Consider the following 25,527-nt stretch of genomic DNA (forward strand, 5'->3'; position numbering starts at 1 on the left):
TGCCCAGGGAAGTGGTTGAGTCACCATCCCTGGAAGTATTTAAAAGACGTGTAGATGCAGCGCTTAGGGACATGGTTTAGTGGGCATGGTGGTGTTGGGTTGACAGTTGGACTCGATGGTCTTAGAGGTCTTTTCCAACCTTAATGATTCTATGATTCTCATCGTGTAATGAAAGTCAGGAAATCCAAATGTGTCCCTTCTAGCATTTCTCAAAATACCTTCCTTAAGTACAGAGATCTTTCGACTTTGAATTAGTTTGAAGTAAGGTAACTACTCAGAGGAAGGAAAAGATTTTCCACTCTTTTCTTTATAATATATTTTCTCCTTGAGCTCGTGACAAAATGATTCATGAAATAAATGTTTCTATAATTTTCTAACTACCAAGCATGTGAAAATTCTGAAGAAATGACAGGATCTGTAGATGAAGAAGACAGTGTATGTTGTCCACCTTGACTTTAGCAAGTCTTTGGTCACTGTCTCCAATGGTATTCTTTGTATCTAGGCTAGGATGTTACTGTTGTCCTGGATGTGTGTACTACTCAATGGGTGAAAAACTGGCTGGACAATTGGGTTGAAGGGACACTCTACCTGGTGGTTGGTTACAAGCAGACTTCTTCAGGAGTCTGTCCTGGATCCTGTCCTGTTTAACTGTTTAATATCAAAGACCTGGCTGAGGCGGTGGAATGTGCTTTCATTAAGTGGGTTGTCTACACCAAACTTTGGCTATACTGAGTATACTTGAGGGGAGGGCTACTATTCAGAGGGGCGTCCACAAGCTGGAGGAACAACAGGCCCCTTCCTCATGGGAGGCAGGGAAATTCAGCAAGGACAGATGCAAAATCCAGCACACAAGCTGAGAAGGACCTGGGGGTCCTGGCTGACAGTAGGCTAAACATGAGCCAGTATGAGTCCAGGCTCCACTGCTTTCAGGTGACTGAATCCTAATTAACTCTCCTCACTAAGTTTTCTCTTTTCACCTAGAGCCCTGTCAGGTCCTTCTCAAAGGAAACAGCCACTTGTTGGGGTCCCTGACAGAATGGTGTTGTCTGTTTCTCTGTTATTATTAGTATTTGTTGCCATCAGCCTTTGCAAAATGTTTGTCTCACTCAAGGGAGTCTTCTTTACACAGATACTAGAAAAGACAGAACTTTCTGTGGTGATACCATACACATAGTTTACAGTAGCTTTATAGTACAAGCTTGATTATTTGGTGTGCCCTCATTATTGTAAGTGATCAATTTTTCTGATATTAAAATGTTTATTTGACTATATATTACTGGGTACATATAATATTAGTGTTTATTACTGATTGCGCTTTTCTCTATAACCTTTTCATGACCTTATGAATCATGTTATTCTAATGAAGGATACATATATGAGTGTTCTCCTGAAATAAGAATCTTTCCTATTTATTTCAAACAAGGCCAAATATTCACTTTACATTAGTCAACCAACTATACTATGACTCCCCTGAGCTGCATGGAATGGAAAGACATTTCTCTAAAGCACACAGGAGACAGCCAAATCTCTCTTTGCTTCCTGTGCCCTAATTATTCCATTATATTTTGACATCCTTTCTGCTGAAATTACACTGACTTAAAAAAAACCCCCATATTTCATGCATGCTTTGGTGAGAGTGCTGACTAAGAATATTAAATATTGAACCTTTCTTTCATTATGGGACAGTTTTTGAGTTCACTTTTGGGTCAGTTTTGAGTCAGTAGACTATATTGTTAAGACACAAGGTTGTGTAGAAGCTACAACTTGCAATAAGAAAACATTGGCTTTTAAAATCTTTTATAAGCACAGACAACAGTGTAAATGATCATTTTGTTCTTTGGTTTTTATTTTTTACAGCTGTCTTTTACTTTAAAATATTCAAAATATTTTCAAGCAATATGACTTCAGAAAAGTCTAGACATTGCATATGAATTCATAAAAAGGATGTCTATGATTTCTGAAGCTTAATTACATTTCCTTATTTGGAAAATAAACAGAGCCTAGGTAAAACTATGTTATGCTAAAAAAGACATAAATTAAAAAGAGCCACTGACACCTTACAGACATATTAGCAAGTTCATTTAACTAAAATGTTATAGCCTGACAACTTTTTAGGGATCCAGCCAAAAATATTGGAAATGACAAAATAGCTCTAAGGATTGAAAAGACAAGAGATTAGCTTCAATTTGGTTTGAAACTATACAATAGTATCTTCAAAAGAGGAATGCTATTGAATAGTGATGTCAACTACAGGGTGCCTTGACCTAAATTATGCAGAGAAATGGCTAAATACTTTTTTACCTACAATTTAAAAAAAAAAAGGACATAATTATTATTAAAATTGTCAATAGGGTGAACAAACCAGCAACGGAGTCCTGTGTAAGAAGAGACTAAGCTGACACAAACACACCTACTAGGATTTTTCCAAAAGAAAACTCTTATATTTGGTCTACCAACTGGGCATTGATCAATCAGACAACAATCCTCACAAATGCTATCTCAAGTTCCCTTAAAATATTACAGATAATAGGTTATGTTTCTATAGTGAATTATGTTTACAAGGTCTGTTTAAAAACAATCTCTGTGGTAAACTGATGAATATATTTCCTCTTTTTTCCTTTCCACTAACAGAAAATTTTAATTGAAAATGTCATATCTGTATGCACACAATATTCCAAACACCAGCCTTCCACTGCTGTTTATAACTGGGGCCCCAAGTGCTACACAAACTGGACGAGAACATCATCAAATCCAAAGGTCTAAATCCGTAAGCATAACTTGATTTTTTTAGAGAATACTCAAACTTTGATGCTAGATCCTGGAGGCAATAAATTTAGCCAGAGTTGCACATGGAAGCAAGAGGCAGTCCTTTTGGAAGGCAGCGTATGAGGAAGCCTCCTCCCCTCACCATCTCACCACTCCCATTCTGACTCAGCACTGTGGTCAGTATGTCATCCCACCACGTGGGACCGGTGTCATGACACATGACCCATCAGAGCCCCTAGGGGCAAACCCAAGGACCGATGGCCCTTGCAGTAACCTCCCCAGCACCTCTCAAGCAGCCTACCTCTGCTCAAAGCAGCCCCAGCCACAACACATACTCTAGAGGGAACTGTGGCAGAGTCTATAATGATCTGTAACACTGCATTAATCCCCGACACGGCCTGCCTCTGCAAAACCATCGCAGAACAGGCAGAATCCCGGCCTGCTCTTTTTATTGGTATCAACACACTTCTATAGGAGCAATACAGTGCTTACCCAGAAGAACAACTCCTGCCTCCAAAGTAATTCCCCTAACAGCAATAAGCACAGGGTCACGACCAGAGTCAGAGCTATCCTTATCCTCGCAGTGATGAGCAGAGAGATAAAACAGCACAGTTACAGAATTTGTGCATCCTCTCTTACGCCCTCTCATGTTGCCTCACTGGATCATTCAAAATGGCTCACCCACATTTCCATCTTCCTCTCCACCGCTCTCCCCCCCCCCCCCCCTCCCCCGCCTCCTTAGCCCACTCTCAGGACTCCTGTTCCAACATTGCTCTCTGCACCAAGACCAGACACGCAAGGCGACATAAACCCATTCATAGCAACCTCAGAGTCTGGGATAATTCCAGCCCATCTCACACAATCGATGCTGTGCACATCCAAGTGTCTGAGGCCATTTTTTCTCTTGTCCAAAGTCATGGCCGTTGACTGGTCAAGACAAATCTTATACCCTGAAGCATGAAACCTTAGCAGGGCCTTAGTTCTCCAGTTCTCACACTGAGTAAACAGTTGTTCCTCACCTCTCTGCTATATCTTTGGAGGATGCTGTTTTGGCAGGAGATGCAGATGGCAGTTGATTTCCCAGAGGTGTTGGCCTGAGCAAGACTTCCCTCACATTCTCTAAGTTAGGTAGGGCTTTTCCTTAGAACTGTGTTGTAGCTTTGAAACACAATATCTGGGTATTCATGATGCGCATGGTTTGGGGGACAGAATCCCTGCAAGAAGGGGCTTGGTGATGAGATGTAAGATGGGGTAAGTGTGTTCCAGCTTTAGCCTCATTCTGCTTTTCCCTTTTGGGAAAGAATTATTCTGCAGCAGCCATAACTACCATGAATGTCACCACAGTCACAACCCAGCTTCATTCTTTCTCCATTTCCGTCTCTAATGTCATTTTGAAGCTGTGAAAATTTCTCTGAGATATAGCAGAAATGTACCTTTAAGTAAGCGTTCATTTACTGGTATGATTCACTGCTGCCTACAGGAAACTGGAGAGACTGTTTTAACTGTGACATAATTTTGACAGTGTATAGAAATTAACCCATGGTGTGTAAATGGCTATGAAGGACCATGGTTGGCTCTGAGCTCTCCACGAAGCCCACGGTTCATCACTTATCTTGTGACACTGACATATTTGGGCTCTGTGGACCTCTCCAATTTCTCTCTCTCTACAAGCCAGAAGGTAGTCATAATGTAGGTTGGGAGCATGACATTACTGTTTCTCACGCTAAGCAACTGCAGACTGCTCCCAGGATGATGCCTATTTATTACTGGCTCTGCGCCGTGAAAGACTGACCTAATGAAGCAATACAGAGCAGCTGATGTTGGCAGTTCTTGTGGTATGGACAATTAGAGGTGCATTTATTGGCAAAATATTTGTGCCCCAAAGGCTACCACATACAGATGCCGTGCCTTGGTAATTCTGTGGTGTGGAGTTTTTATTTGGCTGCCCTTTCAAAACCACATGTGAGGTTTGCATTTGAATCCATTAAGGTTGCAACTGAGTTCTATTTTAAAAAAATAAATAGATCTTAAACACCTCAGTTGCAGCTCTATTTTAATTAGTATGTTTTAACCAATGTCTCCTAATGGTAACATATAAAGAATATCTGCAATATTTAGTGTACCAAATAGAAAATATTGTGTATGTCAAGCTGAAACATACCACTTCTGTAGCTTTTTACTGCCTTCAGAAATGACTAACAAATACAGGGGTCTAGAGGAAAATCTAGTATCTGAGAGGATTAATTGTCTCTTTTTTAACAGAGTGACATCTTTGGCATGTGAAAAAAATGTTAGCCCATTTTCAATGAAAATTATGAAAATGTGGTTATAAGCTGTAGACAAAGAGCAAGATGCATCTGACCAAAATTAAACATAGATATAAAATTTGATATAAATGTCTATATTTAGACATCTATATTAGATATCCCAAAAGACAGAGGTAGATATCTGACCAAATTAACTGTCTAAAATCCATGGAGTTAGTGGAGAGAAAGTAGCAGAGGTATGGTCCAGTCTGGTTCTTTCTCCTGTAGGTGTGTAATGTAGATCAGACCAGTCATGTTATAATAGTGCCTAAATCTCACCACCGAATGCGAAGGGAAGCCCAAGTGAGCAGCTCAGATGTAAATATCTACTTTGCAGATGTTTAAAGACAGTTGAAATGATTCCCATACACTCAGAAACTGAAAAGCATCATGTCTCCTAGTTGTAATACTCAGAGGCAGGTGAAATCGTTGGAGGACTAGAACCCCTAGTGGGTATTATACACCTATTCCTCCTTCCCCCCCACATACCAATCACATCCATCTGTCTAACCATCCAGCTATCTGTCTCACAAAAGTAAAAAGAACAAAAAGAAGAAATCAACTCATAACCTCCAAACTTTCTTATGATTTAAAAACTCCAAATGTTAAGGGCCAAAGTGTCCCTTCTCACCAACAATAGGTAATTAAAAATACGTAATGACTGCCTTACTTGTAAGTCTTTATCCCTACAGTGCATGTTAGATGAATAGTGAAAATCAAGCACCTGGGGCTAGGATGCCTGAAGTTTATAAGCCAAACAGAGCACTTGGCATGTAGCTGTCGCCTGCTAAGTCATGAGGAAAACACCGAAATAAGGAAAATCCTAAATACCATCTATCCAACAGCACACTCAGGGCAATCAGGGCTGACCTCTTTCCTAAAATTAAGCACTTGCACATCTTCTGCTGAATTTGAAATTAACAGGGAAACAGACTCTGTACCTCCTGATACCTAGGGGAATGCTCAAAGGCTATTAGGTAAATGGACAATTTCTTCTCCTTCAAGTATATTATAAAAGCAAGAGATGGCTTGCAGCTGATTTTTGTGAGTTACCTACAGAGGTATCTATCTCAGAAACACATATTACTTCAGAAGTTCATAGGTACGCAGAAGGCCAATTGCATTGAGCACCACGTAAGACTAATTGGATGGACCCTCAGTGTTCTGGTCTCAGGCAGGGTAGCAGCATGATCTAGATGCTGAGTTGCTCAGCCCAGTGAAGATTTGGATGGAGGAGTTGCTTTAAAATGATACAGGCAATATAATATAAAAAAGAAAAGTACTTATGGAGTTTAAATGATGCCAGACTAAACTCAGAAGAGCTTTTCAAAATAGAAATTTTGGACTTAAATGCCTGACTTGACCTAAATCTGACTTCAGGTTCCTACATTAAGCAATTCCATAAAGTCACTAAAGTTACACCAGGGAGAAATTCAGCCCTAAGTGACATGATTTTTGGCATGTAATTTGCACCTTTTCTAGAACCGAAATATTATTGCACTATCATTTTCAAGACCATTCTAAAGCTGCGTATAATCACTCCATATAACACTATATATTAATCTTTTGAGCAGAAGGTCAATATTTAAGAAACTTCATTCATATTAACTTATTAAGCAATTGGATTATTTATGTATCTTATGGGTAAATATATAACAGCTCATCTGAGAAGATACTGTTTTAAAGAGTGAAGTCTATTTAAATAGTAGATTCTGTGCAAGAGTTAATCTCTGCAGATCTGCCTTTAAAAATATTGATGGCAGAGATGTTAATTTCCAAGTAAAACAATTTATATTCTTAAGGCAGGTTACATCTTTTCAAATTCTGGTAGAAACAGGCAGCCAACTTGCACATATCATTAAACTTCAAATTCCCCTGTAAATGACAGTCAAAGCATCCAGAAAGTTCAATATATTTTCTCTGAGGCTAGTTGATGTAGGAAGATTTTCATGAGACGTTTTATCTTCTATCATCAGTTCAGTGATGTAAACAGTGATTGATTAAGCCTGCACTCCTTTCAGGTTGATATACCTGACTGAAAAAAAAAAATAAATCTCACAGCTGGAATTCTTCCTGAAAACTAAAATAGATGACAAAGTAAAAGACCAGTCTTCTATAGACACTCAATGAAGACAGGCTTCGAGGGGTTTTCTATACCAGAGATTACTTTACACCCCAGGACAAGACAGAAACGGCAGATTTCTGCAGCTGAAGACTGCAATCACAGCAGAATAAGGAAAATAACAAAAAAAAAAAAAACAACCCAAACAACTTGTTGAATCACTTACACTGGTTTTCCTTTGGATTCACAAGTCAAAATTATAGATTGTCCTTCTTCAGGCCATGAATTGGAGGAAATGATTTTAACTAAAGGTGTATCTAGGAAGAAAAAAAATAGACATCTTGTTGATATACACAAAAAAGATTTATTATCTAAGAATACATTCTTCTTATTTTATTCATTTACAAGAGACTATACCATAGATTTAATTTACACTTGGAGATGCTTTTATATGGAGCCTTGTGCAATTTTCATTGTCTCCAGGAAGGCAATAAAAATGACCAATATAACTAAACCAGTAACTTTTTATATGCCAAGGAACACAGATAGAAAGCACGTGTATACACAGAGGAAATAACTTTTTACTTTCTGTATTCAATGCAAATACTCCATACAACTATTCCAAAGTCTGATATCTAACAACGAAATAAAAAATATTGAGGATGAATAACAAGTACTCTATGCAATTGTTTCTTTGTCTATTTATAGGTTGATATGATGGAATGCTGCTATTAGAGGAATGAATGCAAGAATATACATTTGAATAAGAACACTTTTATTGTTGCAGAAGCTTGAAACTCATAATAAGAAAGCTACAATGGGCTTTCAGATAAAATACCTTGTTACAGGCATTTTACAGGATATTATTTCTGAAATGCAATAATGCTGCCCTAAAACAGAACATTCTTTTTTTAAAAATAAAATTCACAAAAAGAATGTTTCAAATATCTGCAAAAAGCACTATATAAAAGTCTATAATCTGTCCTAAAAATTTAAAAATATTATTCCTATACACTGGAATTAACTTCATAGTTTTAATTGCAAAAAGATACACAATAGAACTACTGTGAATTCATGCAGAATAAAACATTAGCAGTAGATCTTTAACTTTTAAAACATTTTGCCAGCTGGCTTGCAAGGATATATTCTCATAATCAAAATATTTTACATGAGTTAGAGGGGCACCTCTTATAAGGAAAAAAAGGGCCACAAAGAAAGAAACATCTCTATACAAAACAGTTTTTTCCTTAGGGAAAGGAAAAAAGAGTTCATAGTCATAGTGAGGAAATTTTTCAGACTCAATAGGAAAATGTAAATTCTTGTTCCCTCCACAGTTTCCTAATACAAAACACATGTCTTCATCTGTGGCACAAGAAATACTTTAACCTGCAAATCTAGGGTATCGTAAGTTTTGTCTCATCCAATTTGCAGTTCCTATTTTCATTAGCAGTGAGGTAGTGACACCACAGATATCCTATAATCAAGCAAATGTGAAAGAGCATGGCAATATGACCCTACAAAATCAAATGGAAAAAAATGATATGCTGTAACGCTATAATTTCTTATCGAGATGCTAATAGTCCTGTTAAACACTAAATGGCATACAAACGATTAAAAACGTCGGAAGCATTTTTCTAACTTTGATTTTTATTTTTGCCATATCATGATGTTTCAGCATGGCACAAGACAAGAAAAGGGGAAGGCTTAGTGTAGGCTTGTCATAATTCCACTGAAAGCATTGTCAGCATCATTTAGCTTCCAGTACATCTGCACTAACCTTACACCAGTAGCAAATCTGTTCCACAAGTTCATATTTTTAAGGACCCTGCAAACCATTATGCAGGTGACTAATCCTTTGGAGGTCGTGCTGGCATTTTGCTTCATTTTTAGCACATGCTTAAGGCACTGACCTCAAGTGCCTTAATAAATCAGGGCATCAAGTACTTCTGTGATTTCAGTGGTGCTATTGAAAATGAATAAATTACTCTCTTGACTATACATTGAACCAGAGGAACAAATTAGTCTCAGATAGGAATACATGAAGAATTTAACGGCGGGAGGGAGACAACTAATGCAATGAGATCAAGAGGTTTCCCGACAAATATGAAAAAGAGCTAAACTTTGATGGAAGTAATCATGATAGCCACAGGTGAAGAAAGAAATTAAAGGCCCATCTAGCTAGCATTACTGGCTTAAATATTTAAGAATGATCAGCATTTTATGCATTACTGTAAATGACCCACATAAAATAGAAGAGGGGACTTCAGACAATTAAGCTTTCATTTGCATGGATCAATGCAGTGCTGTTTCCTCCAACTTGAAGTTCCCATTCCTACTTTACTTAATGCCCCAGACAGCTCTCTGTTCTCCATGCACTTCTAAATAGAGCTTACTACACAGAATAAGAAAGGTCTTACATTTATGTTTTGCTCTTGAATGCACAATAAGGTAGTGTAGGAAATATATTCCCTTGTGGTTTTCCCTACTAATTGACTTGTACAGTAACTACTTGTTTCTTTAAAACAGGAAACGCAGGGATTAATTCAATATATAATTTTTAGGGAAGCTTACGATTCACAATTTTTGTATTTTATTAACTCCTTTTTCAAAAACTAGTTGAAATACTATTTTGGGTGCTTCATTCTCAGTGCTACTGTTTCTACTTTATTTTCATGCTGTGCTTGATTTCTCTCTAGAATTAAAATGTACACTTACAAGGGGAAAACTTTTAAGACAAACTAGTCCTCAATATTCACATCAATATTTAAAATTAGAAGAAACCTTTAGAATAATTGCATCAAAACTAACCTAAATATGTTATTTTAACAAAGATGATAAAACACTGCTGACTGATATTTTCCCAGAACACAAAATGCTGTTACAAAATACTACCTCCTGCTAGGATTGTTCATTTTAGAAGAATTTGACAAGTATAAATGTACTCTTATCAATACTGTGAGCTTTAACCTGTCACACCCAGAAGTATTAATCATAACAATTGGAACATCACCTAATCTCCAGAAAACAACTAGAAAAAAAAGTCTAAAGAAAGAAAAACATATCAAGAACAACAACACAGTAAGAGAGGTTGATTTATTTTCAGATATGCTCATCAGCTTGTTGTAAGTAATGTAGGTATGTCCAAAAAAATCTCTACTTTTACAACCAAAACAAACAAAATGAATAGGATCAAGGGTTTTATTGTGGGTCAGATCTTCTGTTGCTCCTCCTCTGAAATCAGTAGAAGTATACCAACTTACATCAATTAAACTTACCAGAATTTTAATAATTTGTATCTTTTTTAGGATTTGGCCCAGTAATTTCATGGTAATAAAATACTGTAGATCAGTATTTCAAGCAGAATTCTTATGAACAAGGGACTGGTGACTAAAATTTCTTTACAATACCTACAAATATGCCCTTATCCTGAGCTCTAAGGACATTATGGAGCAGATAAATATTCCAAAAAGAATAAGCATTGGGAAAATCCGATTAAAAAAAAAAAAAAACGCAGTGGTTTATGTGAGTGTAGGTAATACAGCAAGCCTTGACAGTAAAACACACTGGTTTCAATACCCAGTGACTTATTTATTTACATGCATCTCCAACAGCATGAGAGCTGTTTGGCCCTCCAGTCTTTAGCTTGAGTAATGAGGTACTTATGAGCTGCAATTGATTGCTAGCACCAGTCTGAACTGAGACTCAAACATAACTTTAGACACATAGCAAGACTACCCCCTATGTGCCAAGAATCTGCCTTTTTGCTGGAAATAACAGCTTAGGAGCCGTTGCAGATAAAAACTATGGGGTGGGGTTTTTTTTTTTATATAGCCTTTCCTGTTTCAGCAGACCAAATGTAAAAGTTCCACTGAGCGATTCTATTTCATCCGTCTTTCTAGGATTTGGGTACATCTCATTGCACAAGACCAGGGAAGCCATTTCAAAGCTTTGGGAATATTTATCTATTTTTGATCAGGCAATATCATCTTTATTCAGTAGCATACAAAATCAGTGAACGCATGTAGAAAATTTATTTCAGTTTACACTGGTAATTAATGTTATCTTATATATGAAGAAATTAAGCACTTCAGCACATGATTTTTTGTTGTACTCTTAGCAATAACTAATACCAACATTTATACCTTGTGGAACTGCTTTACTGATTGATTTAATCTCTTTGAAGCTATTTCAAAGTAAAGGTGATTCCTACCAGTCACCAGGGGTTTTTTTTTGTTTAAAATGCAATTGCTGTTTTTACATTGCTTAAAGTAAGAAAGAGTTCATTATGTATTTATAGTCTTTTATAGCCAAGCCCTTATAAGGTTACATGCAGGCTTAAATTTCTTCATATAAATTACTTCACATAAATTTCTTCATATAAATTAATCACATGGAAGCCACTGGAAGATTCCCATATGATAAGTTATGTTAAACTATATGTGTAAGCCCTTGACAACCACAGCCTAAAAACGGAAACTGAATTCATAAAAGTAAATAAATTTACTTAAGATCATAAAGCAGGTCACCAACAGAATCAGAAAATTAATCTCTACTAGCTGCTGCTTAGTCCCAAGAGAGTAAAAAAGTAATTTGGCCTCTTTTTCCTCTGTAACTTCAGAAGTCCTCTGTCCCTTCAGTCCTTAGCAAGCTGTATTACCAAAGCTTCTGTGGATACTTTTTCAAGGAACTCCCAGCTACTGCTTGAGTAACTAAATCAAAGTATGACCCCTATACATTCTAGGGCATTAATCAGCAAAAGGTGTGTGGGAATAACCAGATTTCGGAAGAAAAAGCATGTCGTGAGACAAAAGGATAACATTATGGCGGTGTTATGATAGCATCATCTTATCATATCAAATAGTCTCTCCCTAATGTAATCATCTTCAGTTAATGTAATACAATCCTAGAAACAGAAAATAAGACCACCTCTTTTCTTGGGCAGATGTTAGGGTGGGTGGAGTACATATATTTTGTTGAGATTTTTAAGAAATTACTATTGGAAGTAGTAGACTATTCAGTAGAAGTATCAGTGATCTCATAGTCATTAGAATTCAAATAGTGCTGGAAATGCACCTATTCAAAGATGCATGCATCAGTCTTTTCTCCAGAGAATTGAGAAAGTGAGAGAGAGAGATGTTTAGCTGTAATGTAAACAGTACTTGCCACTACAGTTCTTGGCACATTTTGTTAAAAGGTAAATCTCTACGTTGCTCAAATCTTAGCCTTCGTTGGGCTTCCAGTGAAAGGAGGATTAACAGAAAAAGTCTTAGTGGTTCTCCTCTGCAGAAATTTACAAAGGAATATTGTACCAGATGTGGAGATCCAGGTCAGGGCTCCTAATTTTCAATTTCTCTGCTGATTTTTAGATATTTTAAAAAAACCAAATGCAACAAGTTACTATAAAATTTAAACTCGGCACCCAAATATCTTCCAATGTGGCTAAAGTTTTAGGAAGCAGAACAGACCAAGAAAACTTCCTTCTTTTCACTTACAGTGATAATGTTATTAATACCTGAAGAAGGGTCCTGTACTTCAGCATTCCACATTTTAGAGGCCTGCTATACCCCCAAGTCTTAGGAAGCCATTTCTATACTGCCTCACTTAGATGTAATTTGATTTTTATGAGAAGTGTTCTTTAGGTGAGTTACTAGAGCCCATGCAGCGATTCATGAGAAAAAGAGGTTCCTTATTCCACTGACTACTGAAGTATTCAGACTAAGTAGATCAGATCCAGCAAAATACTTATTTGACAGGAATTCAGTGATTAGAAGATTCAACCCTTTAGAGCCTGTGGATTAAGGGTCTGATCTGATTCAAAGAGTGCAAGGACTTCTGTGCTGACCTCCCACGCAATAGCAGAGGTCTACCAGGTATTCTAAGGTCTCCCTTCCGCTCAGGTATAGAACTAAGACTTCACTTTGAATCTGAAAAAGCTTTTTTCCTAGTTATGTCCTAGTCTTTCAAAATCAGGATTTTCTGGCACACTAAAAAAGAAAAGGTATGAGAAAATTCTTAACCCATTCCACATTATGAATTAGACTTCTACAAGTAACTCAGCAATGTGCAAATTATCCCTATTTACATTCAGTGCCAACATAACATGGAATACACCATTCATCTTACTTACATTTAAAAAAGGTTTCTAAAGCCAGATTAGGATACTCATAAAAAGAAAAACCCACAAAACTTTAATATTCCCTATACATTTCCTAGGATGCTTAAATGAAAGTTCTGTCAACGCTTAGCATCAAGTGTCTTTGGTACATCCATTCTTGGGCTTTACATGTAAAAATTTTACTGAAATGTTTTCAAAGGCCTTTGAGCTGGTGGCCTCAGAGTATCCTTCTTACTTGCCAAAGATGGCAACATTTTTAATGTTTAAACACTTTTAAACATTAAAAAAAAAAAAAAATCACTAAATGCAACCACAATGCCAGAAGCGGATATTAGATATTTTACTAATACCAGTCCAAATTTAAGACGACATTTTCCAAACTGGTAATGGATATATGTTCAGCTAGGGTATTTATGTTTGCACATTACTATTTCATATGAAGTGCAGTGCCCAAGTCTTTGGGTTTTTAAACATGTTTATTGCATGAAGTCTATAACTCCTACTTCTCAAAGTAAAATGGCATAACAGAAGATGTGGGATGTACAAAATTTCAATTACAATCGCAAAATGTAATTTGCAAAATGTTTGGATCTTCTTTTTGTACCTAGGTACCATGTTTTTGTCATGATCAAAGCAGTCAAATAATAAATATAAAACAAGTTATTTGCTGTTTAAGTAACAATCAATTTTGGGAAGGTTGCTTCACATCATTCTAAGGAAATGGGTTACAGTGTCAAGAAGAAATCACATTTCTCTTGTTTCCGCTGTTGTCCCTTCATTAGAGATTGTATTTTTTCTGGTCTGTAGGGTATTAAAAGACCTGGCACAGAAAAACTATCACATTTGGTGACTGTAACATATAAGGTTCAATATATATAAGGTGTATAGAGAAAGGTTAATCTCTTGAATTATTTTAGTTTATAAGTCTTTGGGATTCAAAAAGAAAAATCCATTGGTGAGGTTCTTTCCTCTGTGCATGGTACACATCAGTGTGATATATGCTGTCTAAACCTCTCTTTCTTAAAACACAAGGGTTTCTGTGCTTTTTTTTATTTTTCACAATGTCCTACTTAGTCTTCCAAGTTCAAACTAGTACCAAAAGAGCTAGATCTAGTGAAAAAGATAGAAAGAAAGGGACCCATAGCAGTTCAAGTACGTTTGCCTGTTGCGAATAAAAATGCACACCTCTGTACAATATAATACTACAACAAACATCATTAAACCTCCAAAACATCTGATTAGTTTCCATGCAACCAAATTATCAGGTGCCTATTTCAAAACCAGAGCAAACACAATCCTTTCTTTCTTCATGTTTTAAATAACTGAAAACAGCCCGTTAACATCATTTGACCCTAGGCCTCCACTGGAACACTTTGATTCTGATACGTGTTTTCTTTCAAGGTGATTCTCTCTGGGTTGTTTGTGTTATGAATGTCTCTCCACCTGCAGTAAGAAGCTGAGTTTGTTGTAATGAAGTCTGTGATCCTCGTTGAACTTAGTGTTTGAGCTCAAATTATGTTAACAGTAATAGGAAAGACACCAATACAGGGAAGGATGAATACATCACTTGTTGGGTTTGTCAGAGGAAGTGGGTGCTCATAATAATACATCAGGATATGCTACAAGTGTTATTCAAATCCCTCCTTCTAAAAACATTGATACTGCCTTCTTATTTAATCTTTTAGGATGATGGCTAGATGTTTAAATTACCTTTGGTGACTTTCTTCTATACACAATGATTTAAAAAGCCTTAAAAGTACTGCTAGTAAGAAAAGGCTTTGTTTAACAATGTAATTCTGCATTGGATCCAATAATAGGAAATATGGCATTGGATCCATTCAGGAAGAGAGCTATGCTTGTGTGACGGAGCAATGCTTCCCACTGTGATCAGTGAGCTTCCCAGGAATGTCAGGTTTTACCTTCATGAATCCTAAGCAAGACAAGGAACATGTCTTATTAACTACTCGCCAGTTCGGAAAACACTCACTCGAGCTCCAGGCAGCCCACAGAACAAAATACAAAGGCCCTACCTGTGCTATAATATCCATGTCATGGCTGCCAGATCATTTGGCAGAGGCACTGGAAGGAGGTTTCTCTCGCTCTCTAGGGGAAATTTTCTTGGGATTTCTAGGAATAACAGGAGGATTCTCATCTTCTCAGCAAGCAGGTTGTGCCTTGTTGCAATATAGGAAATTCTGCTTTGGTTGGTTGGTGAGGCTCACTGCACCCTTCTCTTTCCATAACCTCCTGCATTATTTCTAACAAGAGTCCCAAGAGCAATGGATCATAATATTACTATCCTCCTCAGATGAATAGGTAGGTTTCTCTCACTGAGGGTTATTGTTTCAAGCTGTCTGCATAGCCAGCAATTGCCACTGTCCAGGAAAACTCGCAAATTTTCCTTTGTCACCAAAAGGGGTAGAAATGTATCTTCCTGCTGTATCCCCCACCTTCCTGCTGTTGCCCACTGACTGTTCCCAGACCACTCTAAGTTCTGACATAGTCATGTAAGTGCGTGCAGCAGTATCTCCTGCATGGATCTATAATACTCAGGTTTACTCTGCCATTTTTAATTAATTTATTTACCTTGTTGTTTCATTTTTTGCACACTAACCACCATTTTCTCTTTGTACCAGAATCCAAATTAGTATGATTGATTCATTACAACACACTTTTCTTCTTACAGGTTTAGCTAAATTACGAGCTACCAATAGCATGTCTTTAGTTCATAGTCTTATTTTATGACCACAAAACTTCTGAATATTGAAAAGCTTCCATAAATTTCTCTGATATTTTATTGTGGCAGTGAACAACAACAGTTCTGGTGCTATGATTTTAAAAAATGTTATAAAAATCTAACAGTCCGATAATAAAAGATTATTGCTACCTGGTAATAAATGACTGCCAGATGATAAGATTTTTAAAGTATTTCCTGATAGACTAATGCATTTATTTTCTACCTGGTTTTGTCTGTTTTTTCAAAAAGCATGTTTGTGAAATCTATTTATGTCACAGCCTTCTACATTTTTGATCGTGCTTCTTCTCTCTTATTCCCTTGGAACCTTTCCATCATTTCCAGATGCAAAGATAAAATAAGCAGATACCTCTGAAAATGATGATGTATCTACTTTCCAGATTAATTAGCACTGGAGTAAGCATAGGACAGTTTAAGGTATCTTTTTTTTTTTTTTTTCCAGAAACCATGAGTTCATAATTTTCATATATGGATAGCAATTACAAAACTCCTTGAAAATTCTGTATTTCTACACAATTTTATTTCTATTTCTAAAAAAACCCTAAGTAATTCAGCTTAGAAAAAAAGACTTTTAAAGTAAATTTCCAAGGACAAACCATGCTGGTATGTACAAAAATAAACATCAAATTGGATATCCCAAATGAGATCTGAAAGGAGAGAGAGGAGTACTCTAATCAGCTCTGTGAAAGTGCTCACCATTTTTAAGAGCTTTTACACTTACCAGCTGCGTGCATCCTACAGCTGAGAATCAGCATTCCCCAAAATTGGGCTTCTTTTGTAAATGACAAGTAGCATGGCTTCTGCCTGTGCCCTGTTGCTCTGAATAAGCACTCACAAAGCAAGTCTGCATTGGTAAACTTCATCAAATTACCCTGGGAGATACAGTAAGTTTGATGCTCTGCTTCAGAATATAGCGAACGACTCATTGCTTAAACAGATGAGAGGAAAACTCAGTATTATATATCTGACAAGTTATTTTATTATTAGTATTTGTGGGCAAGACAATCTAGATCAAATGATTGTGTCATGGCAACGGTATTTCATTTCAATAAATGCATTCAGCAATACTGTAAACTTTATAATATTTTTAAATACTTATCTTTGATAAAAGTGAATACTTGGTATCATATCGGCATGGATATTCCTATATCTTTTTTTTACACTCCTTTAAAAACCACTTTACAGTCAAGCAGGACCAGAAACAGCATATGGTTCCTTTGTTATCTGAGATTCTTCGATGACTATTATGTCATTCTTAATCTCATCTCTTCTAATTTAGTTTAAAAATATGTTTGTTGAAGAAAAAAGTAATAACAGTTTGTACCAGAAGAGTGTAAAAACACTCTCCTGGATGCAAAACAACAAGCCAAATGCCAACATGGGGGAAAAGAAAGCTCGATCCGTGAAATATTCCCTCCTGACACTCGTAATTCATGAGTGCCTGAATTCAAGCACCAACCTGGCAGGAAACCCTTTAAGTTACTAATTCTGTGAACATTGATTATCTGGTACTTTCTTAAAAATATTCATAGTACCTGTTTCAACATCTCACCTGTCAGTCATACCATACTCCTTTACCACAATTGCTAGAAAGAAAAAAGTAATTAAAATGTGATAGTACATAATGTGTGGCTTGGGGTTTTGGGAAGGTGAAAGAGAAGATGGAGATGATACACTACCAAAGCTCCACAGTTCCTCTCTGCTCCATTTAAAATGCGTTAAAACCTTACCCTTCCTTTGTCATGTAACGTGTTCATTGATCATTCTTACCTACTTTGTGCTTGGTCTTAAAACTGGCAGAGATAAATGTGAGCGTAGCGTTGGATATATCGGTAGACCCTGCTGAATTAAGTGGTAGACAGAGTGGCACTGTCACCACGGTTCTAAATGTGTGCCACTTCACGAAGATAGTTAGCACCAGTAGCACTGCCTGTGTAAATACAGCTATTCCCCTTTACATGCTTTTGCAGAATGGGTCACTGGTTTCTTAGTTATCCATTAAGTCCCATACACACATGAATGATATGGTAGAAATAACATTTTCTTTGGCAACTCAGTTTTGTTTTCTTTAGTGAACGCAAGTGATGAAACTTAGTTTTACAACTTTTATCTTGTTTAATTATTTCTGTCATGCCACTTCTTCAGACTAAACAATCTCCATTTTGTCAGTCTCTGCAGATATGTAAACCTCTCTGTTCCATTTAACATCTCCATTGCCTTACACTGTGCTCTCTCCCATTTATTTATATTTTACCTCATTTTTGCCATGTCACCTAAGAGTAGTCAAGATAAAAAGCAAAAGAAAAAAACCCCTTCTGCCTAAATCACATACGTTATCAAGAAATGCCTAACTCTGAGTCAGCACTTGACCTTTCAATGTAACTTTATCTTCTGCATCCTCAGTTTCTTCTGCTTAAGGCCTTCAGTTTTCTGTTATGTCTGACTTAAATAATCTTGAATATGGCTTGAGAATTGCAGCACATCCAAAACTGCTGAAGGAGTAAGAGCTCTGGATGCTCAGCATACCCAAATACCCCTTCAAGTCTTTCTCTGACATTCATATCAGATATTGGGCACTATTAAAGTTTAATCTATATAAAAATATCTAAGCAGTAGTATGGGGATGTGAAAATTTGACTTGTTTGTTATAAATAGATACCACACCCTCATGAAGGGCAAGCCTCTATTCCTTGGGAGGTCCTACTAACAATCTCTATATATGTTTTCCTCCCAGCTGTCTGACCTGCTTGCTAGTCTTTAGTTTTGGAAATAAACAGCCCCCCAAACTGTTCTGTAGGGAAGACCTGGAACAGCTTTGTCCTTCTGTCATTAGGTTGACTGGCTGAAGGTGACCAGAGTTGTAACCTGGGGTGTGAGCTGGACAGATTCTGTAATTTTCAGTCTCTTTCCAACACGGTCCCATTTGAAATAACACCAAGTCTAGGCTAGTAAAAAATGAAAAAGATATCTGAAGCATATTTTCGAAGGCAGCATGGAGCTTGACGGATCTTAGTCATGTACCTGAAAAATTCTTGCTCCACTTGGGACCTGATGTGGAACTTCTCAGACGCTGGACTGTCATTCAGCCTCTCAATCTTTATTGTCCTGTTAGTGCTACCCGATATAAAGTAGTTGTAACAAGCATATTTAAAAACTTGCTTTCTAGTTTTTGTAAATTCAACCTTCCACTACATTTTTCTAACATAGAACATCTAATATATTCACATTATATCCATGTAAGCATTCATCTTATCAAATACAATGCAGAGAAATTTTTTTTTTAATCACTTTTACAGTAACTGATTGTTACTTAGATTAGGAGCTTCAAAAATCAGCCAGCCAGTCAGTCAGTCTTGGGGATACTGCTGCTGGGCTGTCTGGAATACATCATTATTTCTGTAGCCTACCTCCTTACGTAGAGAAAGGTTTACCATTACAGGAAATGAGCTGCACTGCTTTTTTTTACACTGTTAGACTAGTTTTCTGGTCTTTTCAGGTAGACGAAATAACTTGTTCTTTTTCTTATGTCCACCTAAGAATATCCTCCAGTGTCTTGACTGACTCACTGTGGGGATTTCTACTGATGAGAGTGGCATGTGGCCAGTCATGACCAAATTAACTATGTGACCTCAAAAGCCTACAGTGAGCTCTGTAAGGTTCTGTCCCCTTCCTCCCCTCCAGAGAGAAAACAGATTTTAGCCCATCAGTGCTCATTCATTCAGAAACATCACCACACTGACCAAAGCTAGCATCTCCACGTGGCAAAGCATTGTGCGGTTCGAACATGTATTTGGAACAGGTTCGGAGACGACTTCACTGTGCTCCATTTACCAGCGCAGCCATGCCCTCTGTCTTTTCAGTCCTTTTACCACAGATTGTCTCTTTCTTATGCCTAAAGGCTTACTCCTCTGGAATGGAATTATATTTATTTTAGGTTTATTTCCTGAACATCCTACTTCTAATATTATTAAAAGTTCCCTCCCAAACTTCCTTTGAAACCATCTTGAGCCCTCTCTTAAGCACACGACAAGCAAATGGAATAAGCTGCCCACACCGTATTTTAAAGTTTCTATGCAGAATAGACAAGCCACTCTGTGGATTTTCCTACAGAAGATTGTAGGGATAAATAAATTATATTAGATTATATTTCACTTGTAAACCATATTTGAACATAAGCCTCCAGATGGGAAAGGTCAGGATTGTACATTAACCCTTTGAACTAGATATCCCCTTTGAAAGATGAAAGTTTGGCAGTAAATGGACCCACAGTTTTTTTAATTATTTTGCATTTAAATTGTGGATTTCTTATTTTCATCCATCATTAACCTAATTGATCTCATTTAAACATGCAAATTGTGGCACTGAACTTTCACGTTCACAGATATCATTCTTTACTGTTTACATAACTATCCTTTATGTTTCATTTGTTTCAAGCATTCACTAATGTGAAAAGCTTAAACAAGATAATTTTACTTATTAACACAGTGTTTACATAATTATTGAGCTAAATAATTAAATAGAATAACTTCTTATTTACTTTTCATTCAATATGAAGAGGTGTACATGTACTGAAGACTGTATCTTTTAATTTGCATTCTTATTATTACTATTTTTAACTGCATCTTACGCTGGCAAATATGGAAATATCCCTCCTTTAAGGGAGACAGAATGGAAAGAATAGTCACTGAAGTATTGAAATAACATTGAGATATATTGTCCATATTAATATTCACACTGTGATTCAGGGATAAAATAAATCCCATTTGGGGAAAGCACCAGAAGAGTATCTCAACACGGGTGAGTCTTAGGTGGAAGCTTGAATGTGTACAAAGGGTAAACTTGTCTCATGATGTTAACAGGGAGTCAACTGGAAGATCTTGAAATTCTCTCATTCTCAAGGTCACAGCAGTCCAGCAGAATATCTTCATTGAAAGAGAAAAGCAAGAACACCACTCAGACAGTTGACCTCTAAAGGATGGGAGCATCAGTCGCAGGAGACGGTACCTCTCTGTCAGACTCAGGTAGCCATTTAAGAAAACGTCTAGCTTTTCCTCATGAGCTTCCAAAGGATTTAAATGGCTGGCAGTTTTTCACTGAAGTGATGGGAATCCCTGCTTGCTTAGGCTTACGGAGATTGTCTGTGATCAGAGAGGGAGGTTTTGTGAGACACCAATGTCCTGTCTGCCCATTACACAGAAAACATAGCCCTCTTGCTTTTTAGGCAGGAACAAAAAGTGGCTTTAATCAGTAAGACCATCTAAGTTGTGAGATGAAGGTCAGATAGAGAAACCCACTTGAAAAGCTGAGATCTAAGAACCCGAGGTTCAAGCCTCCTATTCTGTAGAGATGGAGTACATCCTGAAAACAATATTGCTATAGCCAAGCCCAGGAGATCAGGATGCTGGGTGGTATCTTACACTAACCAGCTACTACCCTCCATTAACTCAGGATGGGAAGTATACTTCATTGCTAAGGATAAAGGACATGTAAAAAAGATCCCTGGGACAGGCCAGTGCTGGAGCAAAACCCAGCACTCTTTGGTGTCTGAAGCAAAGAGACTGTTCTTACAGTACCCAGAGTCCTGACAAATCACTCAAAAAAAATGTCCTGGGTTTCCCTCTTGTGGCCTGTTATTCACACCTGGCTTTGTCAGGTATTCTTAGCAGAAGGACTGATAACAGACGACAGTCTGATAATGACTTAGTGACTTCCAAAAGGTTGGGTCTAGGTAGCTGTACGATGATGACAGCAGACTGTTTCCCCCCAAAAAAGAACACATAGCCTATACGTGTCTCATTCCCAGAGCTGAGTCTAAGAACGCTAAAGAGTAAAGCATTAAAGCCAACAAAAGCATTAGGAGTATATCTGTTTGGAACAAAACAATTCTGTTTCCTCAAAGGAAGATTTTCTTTGCCATTTGTTATGAACAGTATGCAATAGGATGGGCCATGCCAGAGAATGTGCCACTGCATCTGTGCCATCATGTTACAGTACAGAAGGACCATATGTAGGCAACAGGGAAAACTGTCCCTCCCCCCTCATACTTTATCATAGCTAAGAGGTGTCCAATCCTGTGTGCTTTTGTGTGGGCACACATCTGCCCCTTCTGAGCTACAAAATGTCCGTGGTTGAGATAGTCACCCTGAACAGCCACCTAAGACATTTAAAATTTAACTAATTAATTAGAATTAAACATTAAGATTTAAGGAAGATTTTTTTTTTCTCTAAATACTGTTCTGATGTGCAACTGTAAATGTTTTAGGCATTCTCCATAGACAAAGGGTCTAACAGTCAACTATGCACGACCCTTTTCTTGCCTTTTTTTTAATAATGCCTTATTTTACACAGTACTGTATGAATGTATATTATATATATTATATTTCATATCTTATATTTTCACATATTCACATACACATGTATATATTTCGTATATTTTCACTTATTTTTGTTCAGAATGTATAATTGTAGAAACTGTGTTCCAACAAAAACTTGAAACCAGCCAAGTAAAAACATTGGGCTAAACTCTCTTAGTGAGCATCAGGTAATGTAGCTCTTTGATAAAATTACTCTGCTCTACACCAGCAGAAATTCTAACCCCATCCTGTTGTCAGAGAAACCTCCATTTGTTAATACATCAGAAATCACAGTAGCGTGCTGTTGCTGGACACACACACACACACAATTTTCTACACGGCTGCACAAGTGCATTGCTGATTTGCTTATCTGTAGTCTGCTGCATTCAAGGCATTTTGTTTACTTAATTCAAAATCAATAACTTTATTTCCCGGACAATAGCCAACATTCTCTTGGAATAGCTGCCTAATTTTAAAGTCAAGTTCGGACCTTCATTGCAAAAGAATCTAATAACAACCCACAAATGAAGAAACAGCCTATTACACAAACATTGTTGGAATAGCCCGTAGAAGCAAGTTAGCTGATGGCTATAGACTTGTCAGACTGACAATTCACTGCACATCTGTGTCTGCCAATATAGAATTTACTCAAAATTGCCTCTCTAGACACTTTTTACATAACACATATTTAGCTTATTAGTGCTGTCATTTGGGAGTGTGGTCAGCTTTTGAGCAAAATCTCACTGAGTCCGTTAGCACGGATCAAATCACAGCTGCCATTTTAGAATCACGATGATTAGGTTTGAAGTTCAAATGATTTGATTTCACTTTAAAGCTTCAAAAGCAGCCTCTGGGGCAGACTTACACAATTAATTTTTACAGAGGTCTGCCGGGTAATTTAGTGTAGTCAGAGAATCTTCACTAAGGTAAGGTAATTACCACTGGGTAGTTTTATGGCACTCTGTTTAGTAGGAAGCAATGTGTTGGCTGGCTTCTGCTCAGGTAAGTCCTAGAGGAAAGTGAAGATGCTTCTGAGAAACAACACATGTCTGAGACATTGAGGAGGGATGAGCGGAATTCACTCACTTCCCAGATGTGGACCAGAAGTTGTACTTGCCCTCAAAATGTCTTTTCAGGAGTGTGCATGAGAACTTACAGTATACAACCTCGTAAATATCGTACTGAGAAGCTTTCAAAATTGAAGTACCGCGCCTGTGATTCTTTAATACAGGAACAAAGAATGCATTCTTAGTTTAGTTTGAACGCAGAAGTAAACAATGAAATGAAACATCCCTTTGAGATTTGTATTTATCACTTGCAAGAAGCACTTCCTAATAATCAGTGGCAGCTAGGCTGACAAGCAAACTTCAGAGCAAAGCCATGGGGGATACAAGTCTATTTTAGGTTTACTGTTGACAGTAAGGGTCAGAGGAAAAATAAACTCAGCAAGCAGTGTCATGCTACCACAAACCTCTGCTGGCCAAGCAGAAGCTAAATTACGGCCAAACCTTTCAGCATGACAGAAAGCCTTGGGCAATTGGACTGTCCTGCAGTGCACAGAGTATGACATACAGATGAACAGGATTAAGCACAAGTGAGACGTAACATAAATTAGTGATAAATAAAGCTCAAAAGTTTGGAGGAGATAATTATCCCACAGTCTGGAGTGGGGTACAGTATGCTAACCCCAACAGCATACCTATTATTTTAATACTTGAAGTCTGAAAAGTTAATCTGGAAAGCCCTGTGAAAACAAGGACTGATCACAGTCTCCTTCAAGATATCCTTCTTTTGGTCAAGCTATAAATAATATAGGTAATCTTTACTTCTGGACCTAACCATTAAAAAAAAAAAGAAAAGAGCAGCAGAAGGACTCAGACATTATTTCTATTACATACACATATATATATTAAAAGAATATAAAAAATTTTTATCTTAAAAGTTTAGTCCTCAGCTTCATTTCATGTGCTGTAATACTACTGGGGAAAGCTGATTTGATTGCTCTATCACACTAATAAAAGCTAAGATTTGCGTAAGGGGAAGAAGAGGGAATAAAGTGTATTCCATATTGATATCGCTGCTGATGGCATTACTGGCTTTCGTTTTGTTAAGTTTACTTCCTATTAAAGCTGACGATAAAAGCAGCTGTGTGGACTCATAAGCACCTCTATCTACATCTCTCCATGGACTCATTAAAAATATCTGTTTCATATAGTCTCATCGTCTAGGACAGATTTAATTTTATTCTGTCTTTCACTAGGCATAAATAAAACCCTGTCATTCCAACCATTGCGTTGTTTTCCTTTTTCTTTACCTATCATCCACCGGATGCAAACACAATCCTGTAATACCTACTGTTCTGTTGTTTTCCTTTTCTTTGCTTTTTTTGTTTTGATGAAGCCACCAATGTTTTGTCCATTGTCAGGTTCTAGCTGCTTGAAACAAAGCAGACTTTTTTACTTTCAAGTGTAATTATACAGGATGGAAATGGCTAGAAAATTTATTATTGCCCTTTTTTCCTAACCTGTGGTGATACACTGATAATTCGTAAGGAGTGTCCATGCACCACAGATAAAATTCTTCAGATTTTAGGAAGGTATTTTAAAACCAAGTGCAGTTCTAGTAGGTGATGCCCAATCATTGTGCATCCATTCTCTGCAAACTGATGCTTATCTGTGCTGTTCTGTTTGACCATTTTAAGGTACTTGCTTATCATTCTCCCATAGCGCTCTGCTCATCTGAAATACCCCTGGGACATTCAGAACAAGTGCCCTATGGAGCAATGCCATGCTACTTGGCTGTGATTTCGGAGCCTACAGAACGTCAGATTAACAAATTCTCCTGACTTTTCTCATGGGGCCCCATAATTCATCTGTTTTGTCAGCACTATTTTTCAGCTGCTGTCAGGTGGCACTGAGGATATATTGGGTCAGCTCACATTGGGTCCTGTGAGCATGCCTCTCATTAATACAAATAGGATGTCTCTTATATATTTGAAGTCTTATGGATTGATGGAAAAAAGTCAGCAGCTTCCAGTGACTGCAGTAATACCCATGACGATGGTGAGCAATACCAGGAGAATAAAATCAAGGGGCCCAGTTCCAGTGTGATGTACTCCATTCAGAGTCTTTGGGATCATCTTTCTCCTCTTTTTCCTTCAAGGCTCTCTG

At 37.3% G+C, this 25,527-nt stretch overlaps 1 protein-coding gene across 1 annotated transcript in view; it reads right to left on the reverse strand.

The window, feature by feature from the left end:
* The window catches only part of CADM2 (cell adhesion molecule 2), a 193,035-nt gene that overhangs the window by 89,267 nt on the left and 78,241 nt on the right, over nt 1-25,527 (reverse strand). Inside the window, exon 6 of the mRNA XM_009323959.1 lies at nt 7,361-7,451. Coding sequence (XP_009322234.1) covers nt 7,361-7,451 — 91 coding nt within the window. The remainder of the gene's footprint in view (nt 1-7,360; nt 7,452-25,527) is intronic.

The sequence above is a fragment of the Pygoscelis adeliae genome, unplaced genomic scaffold (assembly GCF_000699105.1).
Source record: "Pygoscelis adeliae isolate BGI_AS28 unplaced genomic scaffold, ASM69910v1 Scaffold124, whole genome shotgun sequence".
NCBI classification, from domain to species: Eukaryota; Metazoa; Chordata; class Aves; order Sphenisciformes; family Spheniscidae; genus Pygoscelis; species Pygoscelis adeliae.